Raw genomic sequence first — 14225 nt, forward strand, 5'->3', positions numbered from 1 at the left:
ATATAACATTATATACACATATATAAATAGATACGTAAATAAGTAGATATGAGTTTCTGTATATTTAACTTTGCAACCGAAACCAACCTACAGCACAGAACAATGGACTTTGTTGTCTCAATATAGTCTCAAGTCACCCAATGTGCACTAAGATGATCACAAATGGCATGGGCGTTGATAGTGATTGATCGAGGGAATTTTTATATTTCGACTAATTAATCATTTTATACCCACAGAAGCAAGTTCACTACACAAACATTAGTAGGTTAACTTTATAAAACGTTTATTAAAGAAGTGGAACAAGAAACTGATGTCAAATATACTTTGTAATTGGGGTTATTTATTTATTTTTATTTTTCACGGAATATCATTATTTTCACTTCCTTTCATACCCCTTCTCTCCTATCTTTCTTTTTTCCCACCTCTTCCTCATTCTTTACAATTGTTCCTTCCTTCTTCTTGGGGTTATTTATAAAATAAAAAAATAAGAAAAAAAAGTGAAAGAAAGTTCATTAACTACATTTTTTTCGTATCGTACAATTATTTATTTTGTACATTAGGGGATTGATAACATACAAATCCATATCACAATGAAACTTCTTTATAACCCCACAAAGAATAAAGTTTTGTCTGTTATATAGAGGTGTGCATTAAGGAGTTAATATAAAACAAACTCAATAAAAAACAATATGATTTTATACTATTTAAAAAAAAGTAATAAGATGACACCTAGTCATTTTATCATCATGTACATTAAATAAATTACATGGGTGAACAGCGTGGCACAGATAGTTTAAAACAATTATAGACTTCATAATTTTGTAATTCTAAAAAAATTATATAAAAAGGAATTAATGACCGAAGTAATTAAGATATGACCAGTAATCACAATCAGAATTTTTAGATCGTCTATTAAAAATTCAATTAATACAAAAAAAAAAAAAAATAATCTTACCATTAACCAGTATTGTGAGAAGGCAATCAAACAGAGGTTGAAGCCTTTGGTGACCAGTCGTAATTATTTTATGAAATACAGTAATTAAAAGGTCTGCGTGTGTTCCTAGTGAGAAAAAATTTAAATAATATGAATTTCATAAACCATTTAAAATCAATAGAATACATAAATATTGTATTATACATATTTATCAGTTAAAAACAGCCTAATATTTTGATTATTTCATTAAATTAAAATTTTATTTACTTACAGAAAAAAATGAATTGATTAACTTACCAGTAAAAACAGGAATATCCATTGGTATCGTAGCAGTATAAGGTTTATTAAGCCTCACACCGAAGTTTCTCTCCCCGCTCAACAACAATATTATAAATACTCCTATGTGCATAAGACCAACACGAGCTGTCAACAAATACAACAGATTGCAATAGACATAGATGATGTTTAAGAAAATGATTATAGATTAAAAAGAAGAACACTTACACTGATCTGCTCTTGAGTCGTTTAGGTGATATAAAATTGGAACAAGTATTTCCAAAACATCACTACTTTTGAGCACATAATACAAAAATTTCTGAAAACAAATCGAAAAAGTGATATCAACAAATAAAAATAACCTTTTTAATTTATCATTAAAGATACTGAACAGATATTTATCTGACACTCGGTAAATTGAAGTTAAAATAAAGAAAAGATAGATAGTCAAAGCTCCTTATTCACAGTTCCATTAATCATTGTTAATGTTAATTAATTAATGTTTTCAGTATTCAAGAATAAAATAATTTAGACAATTTCTTATATTTGTAATAAATTCTGTTGACCTCCAAATCCAAAATATACAATATATATTTTAGAAATATAATTCACCAGTGACCTATCAAAGCAAGGAAGTATCAAAGAATTTATAAACAAACAAGTATTATAAATTAGGCGAAAGTCATTTCACAGAACACCACTGGATTACACGAATCACTATAACTTTTGCTTCACACAATTGGTGCTGAATCTCGCATCTTGAATTTTTAATGCTTCAATTCATCATTTATCGCAATAATTTCGAGTGAATAGCATATGTCTCTCCTGCTTTGTTCATGATTTATGTCAAGTAAAAGAAAATGAAAATTAATTCTTATACAGATAAAAGTCCTCTTTTACCACTTAAGACAAAATAGAAATGTTTGCTCGTTTCCACCTTGACGTGTTGTAAGATAATTTATATGAAATAATCAACCATCTCTAATTATTATTAGTAGTATAAAATGTGTAAATATGTATTATGAAAGAATTTGATTAACAAATGGAGAAAATTATTTTCAAGCAACTGTCTAAAACAGACTGGGACTTTGGAAATAGCCAAAGGCACCCAACCTCTTTCCATAGTACACGGTTTTGTTATCTTATGTTAAATTGTTCTGTTTTTGGCAGGAATAAAGCAAAGTTTACAATCATTTTTCACACCTTAAAAAAAAAACTTTAAAATGAATTTTCATAGCAATAGAAAAATAATAAATTGTTAATTTAAATTGTTTAAGTATTATAGATTATGTTTATTTAAAAAAAAATTAAACATCTCTCATTGTTAATAGTATTAAGCCATTGGTATTGGTTGAATATGAAATATGAAAGAACTTGGTAATTATTGCTTTTCCATGTTACTTATTATAATGATCAGATTTTACTTTCACTTAGCTATATGAAATATATAGTAAGAGAATTGTCACCCTGAATAATAAAGAAATAGCTGTTTCGAAACGATTAATTTCTTCTTAAGGTGGTGAGTGAAAGTTATGTGATGCGCTTATTGATTTTTTCTTTTTATTTTATAACCTTGAAACATATCCCCAACAATACTGAACATATTCCTCATAAATAAGGATATTTGACAATATAACATATACTAATTAGTAATATGATTACCTTATTATAATCACACATCTTCCAGAAGAAAACAAGCAACTCTTGGTGAAATTGTACCTTCTTTGTGGAATTAGGAAGGTAAGTTTGTACCAACGGATTGTTTAAGAGCCTTGTGAATCCTCGGAGGACAAAACCAAAATCTTCATCACGATGAATTCGAGATAAATAGTTTATAAATAAATTTTCTGTAGAATTAGACTGCAATTTAAAACTTTGATTATCAAAACGCAATTATAAATAATTTTATGCTTATAAATAAATTTTATTATTACCTCATTACTAACACCTCCTTGTGATGTGTCATGATCTAATGTAACTATCAGTATCTGCAATGCAGCGTCCACTAGCGGTTCACTAGTGTCTTGAAAAAGAAGATGATTATAGGGAAGACCAAGACCAACTGGATCATATGCACAAACTGTATTTAGCAAAGATGTGAACATAGGAAGAGCATGACGATTTTCACCTGAAGTGAAAAATTGGATCCATTTGTTAGGAGCGGTCTGTATATCTGGAAAGCAATTCACAACAGACATTAACTTACATAATTGAAAAATATAGTCGGGTGACATCATCACATATATAAATATATTTAGGTCGAAGAATCTTTTTATCATTTAAAAAAAAAAAAAAGAGTGCACAGTAGAATCCCTGATGACCAGTTGCCTTGGGATTGGAACATTCAATGGTTCCCGTTTTAGTCAATTAATCCTAGGTGTAAGTATTTCAAAAGGAAATATTAACAAAAAAGTATAATAATATTGTTTTATGATGTATGTACAATGTATTAACATATTTAATTATACATTTGAAAAGATAGAAAACTATGGGGCACGTACAATGCACACAACAGCAATAACAAAGTTATTTTTTTGACAAAGTCAGCAATTTTTTTTTTGGTTTTTAACATTACGGAATTTTTTATAAACAAAATCTCTTCATTTTTTCATGACTGAAACATTTATTGGCTTCCTTTTCTCTGTCTTTATTTCTTACAAGGCTATTTAATCCAAAGGACAATTAATGTGTGGCCGGTGAACAGGAATTCTACTATATTACTCAAACAATTTTTCAGAAATAATATTTCAGAAGTTCTTAAGAATCATGAAGTTAATAAAATTACAAAGTACATATTCACACTCAGTTCTTTGCAACTAAGTACTTCATTACATGTTTCAAAAACAAACAAATATCTTTTTTAAATCAATATTTAAAATAATTACCAACGGGTGGCTGATACATTGTTTCTGAAAAACAAGTAAGCAATAATTTTAAAAGCTCAGTTCTGGCAGCATCGTAAGTTGTATAATGTGGTGGAGAATGGGCAAAACCAACGCCAGCTTCCCAAATATATTCACAGCTATCAATAGCTTGTAAGTCTTCTGCTTTATCCTAATAAGACATACTACATTAACAGATATAAAAATAATTAAATATTATACTGAAAACAATTTTTTTTTTTAAATACTGCTGATTTGAAATAATGATTACTTACTGGACCTGATTTTTTACTGGCTACAGTAAAATCCGGACAAAACAAAAGATCCTGTAAAAGGAATATTTTGAATTATTACTCCATGAAAATATAAATAACTATATATATACATATAAAATAGGTGTATAATGTACATAATATATAACAGAGATAGATTCTTACAGAAATTGCATTAAGAAGAGAATGGGCTAAGGCTACCGACTCTCCTGAATCTCCAGATTGAGAATTTTCAGGGAGACTTGTCCAGAAAAACCCTCTCCATTCAGGATCTTCAAATATATACGGCAGAACACGTGTCAAAAGTCGAGCGCAATTAAGTACTGAACAACAAATAAATCACTATTGGAAGAGAAGTAATAAATAGCATTCATCTATGAAATAATAAAATAAATCTACCAGCCAATTGCTCCTGTTGAGTTCTACATGAACTGTCAACCGCTCTAACCATTTTCTCTACTGCCTTATAACATAATGTCGCTAAATTTGATGGAGCCTCTTCTCGTAAAGCTCGGATTTCAGTAGCTGGTACAAGAGTAAAAACATCTTGAACATTTGTCACATTTTCACTCCAAAATTGGTCCCAGAAAGAGTTATCCGCAGCATCAATAGGCTGAAATGTAATATTAATCTTTCTTAATTTGTATAGTTCAATAAGATTCACAAGAGCAACAGAAAAATCAAAACATAATTAAAGAAATATGTTAGATGAATGTTGATAGATACATTAAAATTTAACTTAATGTTCAAGAACCTGTGTTTTAGAAGTCAGTTGTATCACAGCTTTTCTAAAATTTAGTTTCGTGTCAGAATTTCCCATTTTCCTTACATTCACTAAAATGTAAATAAAACCTTAGGCCCTACAGTTCCAAAAGTATACTTCGTGTCATAACCTCCCTTGTTGATTACAGATTATCATAAGTTGCTTGCCAACATCAGTAACTATCCAATATTTTTGAGTTTCCCAACTTTGTACATTGTTCACTATCACCGGTCAATAACAACATTTAAAGTTTACAAAAGAGAAATCATAAAGTTGCTATTGTTGAAGTTACAGAATACAAAAATTTCAAGTATATTAATATTGTAAGTCGCTTTTTTATAAAAACTATATTCTTTTGGTCTTTACTTAAGATTATTTCAAAAAACGAATCTTAATTTTACGAAATGTCTATATTTTTAATAAGTTAACTTGATTTACACAAGAGAAAACCGATAAACTCAAATATAAAAAAAAGCTTGTTTATATTTTAAAATTACCGGTAGTAAATTGATGTTATTACATAATTCTATTATTGTTAAAATATGAATATAGTAACTTTAGGTTAGTATTTATAACGATATTTAAGTGGTTAAATACAACTGCACTAAACCTATAAGAAAATTACATCGTTCTGATGAAATTAGGGAAGGGGGGGAGATAATTGGGTCATAGTACAACATACATATGCACATATCGCACATGTTTGTGTAATGTAAAACTAAACGTTGTTCGAAATAATTTAGGTTTCCATTTTTAACAAATATTTCTAAAATAAAGTAATATTTACATCGTTTATATAATAATAAGCAGGAAAGGCTTTTATAATAGTACAAAAGCCCACGAGGAGATGTTGCTTTTTTTAATAACTTTATCTCGGGAACTATTGGATGTAAATAGCTCTATTAGGGCTCATATTTTAGCAATTTTACTCTACTTTAAATAATGTTCTCTTAGGTTTTCTAGTGTTGTGAATACTTTTAAAGAAATGGTGCTCCGAAAGAAAAGTTAATTTGTTTTTAGTCTTTTGAAAGAGCTCCTATTTTTTATGCCCCCTCATTATACTTGACAAATTCATCAATTTTTACTTGTAATTATACATAGTTTTCATTAAAGTAATCAAAAATTGTAGTGAAATTACAGGCTTATTTTCCAGCGGGTTTTTATAGTATTATGAATACTTCCAGACTCAAACATACTCGTATAATTTAATACCAGTTTTAAATGAAATAAAATTTTAAAAAATCTATAATTTGCCGGGAGTAATTTAGATTTAAAAAAATTAATAATACATCAAGCTTTTGATAAAAATAATGTATTTTTCAGAATATAAAGCACGTATAAATAAATTCTTCAAAATAGCCTACCGATCATGTGAGTCAAAATAATTCGTACAGTTTTTTTTTTCTATTACAATAAAGTGATGATGAAGCTTTTATAAATATTTAATGAGATCAACTTTCGCTCTTAATAAACAGTGGGTCAACAAAGTATAGGCACACTTAATTTTTTTAATGTTTTTTTTTTTAAATCAAACACTTTATTTTTATTTAATAAAATATTCGTAAATACACCCAATTGTAAAAGACACATTATAAAAATAATTAAAGAAAATATTATTTTTAGAAAGTCGAAAAAGTATTGACACATATTTAATTATTAACTATTAATAATTAATTTGAACTGAATCCCACTAATATTTTAATTATTATAATATCAGTGGTATCTATGGCATTCTGCAGTCTTCTTGGTTGTCTAAACAAGATTTTGCATTACTTCTTGACCAATTTTACGCCACTCTGAAACAAAGTTTCCTTAAGCACATTTTTTTAAACAAATTTTTGTGTTTCTTACTCTTAGGTCCAATGGATACCATAGGTGTTCTACAGCATTAATACTCGGAGACTGTGTTGGCATTTTAATTTGCCTCAGAACATTGTAAAGCATTCATTCCTTTGTTTTATTAGCCATGTGCTGGGTCTATATGGTCTATTGTCTTGTTAGAAGATCCCCAGATTTTCGGCAATTCTTTTCAAATCATGTGACCAAATATCGACATATTTTTCACAGTGGGCCTTACATGTCCAGGCTAAAACTCGGTATTGGATTTTGCCAAACGTACTTGTGGCCAACAGAGCCGAAAATATTAAATTTACTTTCATATGAAAAAATAACATTTTTCCAGTATTCATAGTCTTTGTTAACAAATTGGCAAACTCTAGCGGTTTTGTCTCTGTTATCAAAGATGTTTTCCTTTAAACCCTACCATAATAATCATATTTGTGAATAACATTTCTTACTCTTAATAAACTGAAGGTAGCATCGGAAGCTAATGCGACCCCTTCTGCTATCCTGGTGGATGATGCAGTGGGTTCTCGCTCTACAAACTGGTATGTTGTTCCCTTTTAATAAATTTTTATGGCCGTCCTGAACGAGGTTTTTTAGAATTGAATCAGAATTCCTGAGCTTTTTAACAATATTTCGAACAGTACTGAACCTTATTTCTAATTGATTCACTATTTTTCGGTAATTAAGACCATTAGAATTTAATTGAATCATAATTTTTTTTAAAGGTACGCCATATTCGCTTTTTTAGCCAAGATTTCATAGAAAATATAGAACGAAGACTGAGTTTTATTGTTATCGTTTTTAATCCTCATTGCTTATCTATTAAAAGAAAAAGGATTTAAGGTAGGTGGCCAAAATAGGGACATTACTTAACCTATTATGGCTTAGTGCTGAAAAATAATACAAAGATGGGATTGATGAAAAAAAAAATAGTTAGCATCTGTTTCTATACGTAGGCAAGACATCAGAACAACAGTAGGTATTGGAAGAACGGGCTCTGGGATTCACTAGCGTAGCCTGGAAGTCAAGAGGCAATTCGTTGCTATTTTTGAGTAAGTTCTCATGTTTCTTGTGAATGATAATATATTTGAGCAATCTGGGAACTTGTTGATGATTTAGGTAGCTAAGGATCTCTATTTTCAGGATATTACTTGGTTTTATTCGATTTTTTTTTTTTAATGAAGTGGATGTACTTCTGTACAGAAAAAACAGGGGGTTACTCTAATAAGCCCTATCGATTCCTAGACCACTTCACCACATACGATCAAATTCTTAAACCGCTTCGAGTCTTGAGTTATTTGTTCACACTACAGCTTGTGAGTTACAAACACAACTAAAAAATAAATCAACAAAAACATTGTTTGGGTCCACCCGTTCAACATGACAGCCGACTTGACAGGGTGTATGCCGAGTAACCTTCAAAATTTATTCAGATGATATTACTACATTCTGCAATAAGTTTTTGTGATTTGAAACATGTAGAAATGTAATTTTGATTTTTCTTTCTGAAAAAAATAAAGTTGACTGTGTTGGCGATATTTGGGCCACATTCCTTACTTGTTTTAGCTAATGGTAAAAACTTGAAACTGTGCCCATAACTTTTTTGACCGTGAAAATTTACTTTTCGTATGATTACTTCAAACTCATCTTTGAATTCCAAATACTAATTGCTAATAAAATATAGTTTTCAAGGGCCACTTATTTAGTATTATTATTATTGGAAAATATATTAATCCTATCGAGATTTAAAGAAAACAAATCTTGCATCAATGACAAAAGAATTTAGTCCCGTTAAATATAAAACAATGGGCAATAGCCAATAAGTAATAAAACTTTAGAGGGGAGGGATTCGACAATCCTCTTCACATTTTAAGTCTCTGGTTCTGTAAGGTTTTTAGTTAGAAATAAAAGTTTTCTATATTGAAACTAGAGCATATTTAATTATTTAAGATCATTTGAAGTTAGTTCGCTCAGTAATTAATTATTCTTTTATAAAAATAAAGTGTGATGAGGAGAGAATGGATATACCCAACTTTTGCTTTCAACGGCTCGAACAATTGAATAAATTTTTCTAAGGTATTAAATTCCATCTCAATCGTGTGATGAAATAAATTACAATCATTAAGAAGAAAATTAACATCATCCTTTCAATGAATCGAATAACGCCCTTGATATTTCTATTTATTAGGACGTGAGTGGCAAAAATCAAGGTCTATTTCATCTGAATTTGCGTTACATACATTGTCACGTGGCATGCATGGCGTTTCAGAATGTGCTGACTATTTGGTAAGAATTTTATTTATAAATAACGATTGACATATTAATGCGTAAAAAATTTGTTTTGCAGTTGAAAATCCTAATTCCATGAGGTGTTTGGTGTAGACAACGACATTATGTAAGAAGACGTGAGTACTTTAAGTGTTAAAAGATAACTATGGAACACAATTGGATACGAGTAATATGCTAAATAAAATGATCAACAACCGTCAAGTTTAGCCACAAGTCAATCTGTAAATGAGTCCAAGAGCTGTGCGGCCCTGAATCTATTGAAAGGAATCTTCAAGGAGATTGAACCCAGGCACAACAAGCGTACCCATGCCGGATATAACTGCTTCGGAATGGCCAAATAGATTCAAATAGCAAATGTTCAGCAAGTTGAGAGGGCTCCACACACAATCACTCCTGACCGATTTTTTAAAAATATATAAAAATAATATATTAAAACAGTTTTTTTTTGTTGACAAAACAGCTCTAAAATGATTATTTTATTTTTTCGTACACCAAGCAGAATAGAAACCTCTTAAATAGTTCACTATTATTTTTAATTAACACTGAAAACTACGATGCAATATCGGTGGAAATTTTTACAGTTTCTATATTGGGTAATCTAATTCCTAAGATTTTTTTTTTTTTGTTGGTATTGGAAATACATCTATTATATAAATCATTTGATTCTGTAAAACTAATTTAATGAGTAGTAGAAATATGTACAATACAAATTTTGTTGGTGAACTCACTTTTTGTTTTATCATGTATTAAATAAATCCGTACAAAGAATATATTTTTTTTATTTATATTTTTTTCCACTCTCTGAAGTGGGTAACAGAGAATTATATAGCATGGCAGTGAGTTTAACAAAAGAGGTAAATAAAAAAAAAAATTAAAACAACAATAATGATAACAAGTACCATTATTATTGTTGTCTTCAATTTTTTTTTCTATTCACTTCTTTTGTTAAACTTAACCTCTTAGTTTGCTTCTTTATCTAATATTATGGTTACATGTTTCATTTGTTACATATATTTTATTGTTCTCAATTTTATTTTTTTCTTTCCATAATTTTAATTTTTAAATTATTAATAAACTAAAATATTCATTTAACATTAGTATTATAACTAAAATATTCATTCATTTTTTAGCCCTGAAGAAGGCTAGAAACTCTAGCCGAAACGTTGGCACATTAAAAATAGGTTAACCCAACTTATTTGTGTTTATCACTGACCGCACCCCCAACCATCTTCTCCTCGTTCATCATCCATGGTCAACTATCTCTCATAATTAATTAAAATATTCATATTTCTTTGCATTATATAACTTGAAATTTTCATTTTATTTCCTTAATTATGTTATTTTACCTACTTGTTCAATTATGTATATATACATTTCATTTTCCACTTCTTTCATCACTTTAATTTTATTAATTCTATTCCGTACAATTATTTACTTTACGTCATTCTGTTTATATTTACTGTATTCATTGGTTGTTTTCTTGTTCTGTTCTTAGCCCTGATGAAAGCTAGAAATTCTGGCCGAAACATTTGCACGATTAAATAAGTTATTTCAACTTATTTGTGTTATGTTTTGACAGCACCCCCAACCATCTTCTCCTCGTATAATTCATCCACGGTGAACTATCTCTCATGATTACATTCATATTGTTGAATTTTTTTCACCATCTTTCCTCATACTTTCAGAAATCCGCACTTTTCAGTAATTCAAACCCATAAAATAAAATAAATAAACAATAAAATATGTAAAAAAAATTAAATAAATAAAAATAGTTATGTACATTCATATTTTAGAATTTTTTACACAATTTTTCCTGATACTTCCTGTAATCCGAATTTTTTATTAATCCAAACACCCCCCCCTGCAAAAATTAGTACGGATTACCTGGATTATAGTGTATTAATTGAACTGAGAATTAATTACATTCAGATGTTAAAGAACTGAAGAAAATGTGACTGATAAATATAAGAGATAAAGAGAAATTGCTATTAGGAGCAAATAAGTGATCGGGACAAGGTTCGCAAAAAAAGTTGATGAAAATAATCGATTTTAAATAGCCTTGGATAAGATATTGGATAGAAGGCCAAAGTCCGAAATTATCAGCGCAGTAATTTTTTTTTACATTTCACTCGGTTAGAGTCTGTCATGTGTATGAATCCGCTAAGACTTATAAAATTTAAAATAAATAGATAATTTTGGCCTTGGTGGGCCGTCTTTGACAAAGTGGAGGGCCCGAGTACATTAAGATTAGAGATAGGGTCCTTAATAAGTAACGTTAGGTTATAAACAAAATACTAGTTAAAATAATAAATTTATTTAATATTTGAAAAGTAACAAGTAACAGTGAAGCCCATCACCACATATATTAAAATGTCCTACAGGCAACAGAACTATCAATGTCATGCAATATGCATAATTATATTTACTTATGTATTATCCTGTTTCAGATAAGAATAACACATAAGGAGGGTAAGAAACAAAAAAAAAAAAAAATAGAGGACCTCAGTGGGCCAATGGGATAAAGATGGCATTGATCACAACAATTACTGAATGGATTATTGTCTTCTCTCGCCGCAACTTCTACTAAAATTCCCACACCACGATTGTGACCAGTAACAGCTAATTCAATTGTTAAAAGAATGGAGATGAAAAAATAGCCAAAATCGATTACTTCTTGGTCTACTAGTTACACAATCGATCGGATAGAATCGGAGCCCAGTAGCAGAAATGTTGTGAAGCTCACGTAATTTAAAAGCAATAAGTTATGTTGTTAAAATTGCATATTTTGTACATAAATTGAAAAAAAAATTACTCACTTAATTAATTAATAATAAATTACGCACAAGCAAACAAAATGGTGGAGCAGAGTGAAATTTTTGGGATCTGTGATAGTTGAAGATATAAGTTAGATGTCCATCACGTTTAAAACTATCGTAGCTCTTAAGCGAGAATTCCCCTGATAAAACAGTAATGATATAAAATTTTGAAACACTTTAATTTGTTTCCTCCAAAATTTCCAATAAATTATGATTGCTTGATTACAAAGAGATAGTTTACAGAAGTTTGGTAAATTTTAGTCCATTAGTCAATAAAGGTACAAAAATAGCATAAACAACTATTAATAAGGAACGTTTAGCTCCACTTTGCAGAATTTCGTTAGAGCTAAATGAGAATAAGATGGGGACAATGTAAAATATGATAAAACTACTAGAATATTTATAGAAAGTTGTATAAAATAAAATGACATAAAAAAATAACGCATTAAACTGATGTAATATAAATATAAATGAATAAAATAGTAATTAACAATAACCACGGTAATGAGTGAATGAATGTCCATGCTTGGAATGAGTAATGGATAGTGGAACAATACTTGATTGAATCAGTGACAAATATGTTCAAATTAAAAGAAAGTGTGATGAAATAAATAAGGTAAGTATGTTACGATAAAAATCAGATAGATAGATAAATTTATGTAAATAGATGAATAAATGAATGTTAAAGAAAATAATAGAGATCCTCTCCAGAATCCTGATAGTTTCGGAATGGGGTTCAGCAAAGATATAGGTGGCATTAGGATTTTTACTCATAACGGTAATACCAAACCTGATTTTTGTCTTTTTCACTGCTATAATGTGAACAAAATTTCCTTCACAATAAAATATTAAAGAATTATTTAATTTTATATATATATTTAGTTTACAACTATTTTTGTTTCACTTTTGACCGCAACCTTGACCATCTTCTTATATATCAATTTTTACGGTCAACTATATATACATATATTTAATTTTATAATTGCTCAAACGGCTAAATATAAAAATATTATCTACACATAACACACCACTCTTAGTTTTCTAATAACACCAAAATATTTCTAACTTAGGGAAATAACTCTAAATGTTAACGAAATTTATTTTCACAGATAAATAATAACAATTCCCATACGTTAATATTTCACTCATACGTTTTATAAATAAAATTCATTGTAAAAAGTCTGTGTATTCCGAAATGTGACAATGTATGTATGCAACGCAAATAAAATGGGTATACAACAGTTATTTTTGGTTAAGTTGTAATCACTTAGATTTTTTCTACGCAGATTCTAATGATATATCGATATATCGATGGAATCATTATTCGATTATTTTGTTTTTAATGATTATAAGTTATTTCATCATACTATAGAAATATATAATACATAAACACCCCCTTTTCCCTCCTCCCAATAATATGAAAATCTGAAAATTTGATAACGTACCTCAATTTAAATATTTAAAAAACACCGAAGGAATTTTTCTTGATTTTCTCAAGATGACCCTGATTATGTTAATTATCACTAATCATTAATTTATTTATTTACGTTTAGTATTGAATATTTTTTTGGTTTTTTTTTTTCAGGATTGCAAACACTTCTCGTTTCAAGAGCAATTTAAAGAAAATTGTGATAACAATTTAGGTTATTCTTATATAAGGTTATTATCAATCTATAACGAGGACTACAAAATATAAATCACCTTGAACTAATTAAAACAGAGGATAAATACAAAATTTAATTATGAATCCTTAAAAAATGTCTTAAATAGTTTAAAATAAATATTCTGAATTTTTGTTTATACTTTATCTATACAAGAATATTTATCGGACATTTTCTCTTTACTTATAAGTATTTATATCTTACAATCAGAGATGCGCAAACATTAGCTATTGTTGAAACTAATAACCAAAATTGCCATGGATACAACCATTATTCATGAATGAATCATTGATATATATCCATTAAATATCGTATCCATGACAACTTTAGCTGTTAGTTTCATAGTCGCCCAACTCTGCCCCTAAAATTACTTGGAATATTTCTATTATTATTGAATATATACTTTTAGATATGGCAAAATTTACTTTGTATTATATTTTAATTTTTATAAATGAGGAGAAGATGGTTGGGGGTGCGGTCAATGAAA

At 28.8% G+C, this 14225-nt stretch overlaps 1 protein-coding gene across 3 annotated transcripts in view; it reads right to left on the minus strand.

Moving 5' to 3' along the window:
* LOC106684538 (protein HID1) overlaps positions 1-14225 on the minus strand; it is a 27448-nt gene that overhangs the window by 9604 nt on the left and 3619 nt on the right. Inside the window, exons 1-10 of one of the 3 annotated variants that reach the window (XM_014426671.3) lie at positions 5625-5714; positions 4764-4977; positions 4530-4687; positions 4368-4418; positions 4096-4264; positions 3145-3383; positions 2873-3070; positions 1439-1529; positions 1232-1357; positions 956-1060 (exon numbers count right to left, since the gene is read on the minus strand). In XM_014426671.3, the coding sequence (XP_014282157.1) occupies positions 956-1060; positions 1232-1357; positions 1439-1529; positions 2873-3070; positions 3145-3383; positions 4096-4264; positions 4368-4418; positions 4530-4687; positions 4764-4815 (1189 nt within the window). In that variant the 5' untranslated portion in view covers positions 4816-4977; positions 5625-5714. Of the gene's footprint in view, positions 1-955; positions 1061-1231; positions 1358-1438; positions 1530-2872; positions 3071-3144; positions 3384-4095; positions 4265-4367; positions 4419-4529; positions 4688-4763; positions 4978-5118; positions 5555-5624; positions 5715-14225 lie in introns of those variants that run through there. The other 2 variants (XM_014426670.3, XM_067048343.1) reach the window with 2 other exon arrangements.

Source organism: Halyomorpha halys, unplaced genomic scaffold (genome assembly GCF_000696795.3).
Source record: "Halyomorpha halys isolate HHAL.00 unplaced genomic scaffold, Hhal_1.1 Scaffold588.1, whole genome shotgun sequence".
In the NCBI taxonomy this organism is placed as follows: Eukaryota; Metazoa; Arthropoda; class Insecta; order Hemiptera; family Pentatomidae; genus Halyomorpha; species Halyomorpha halys.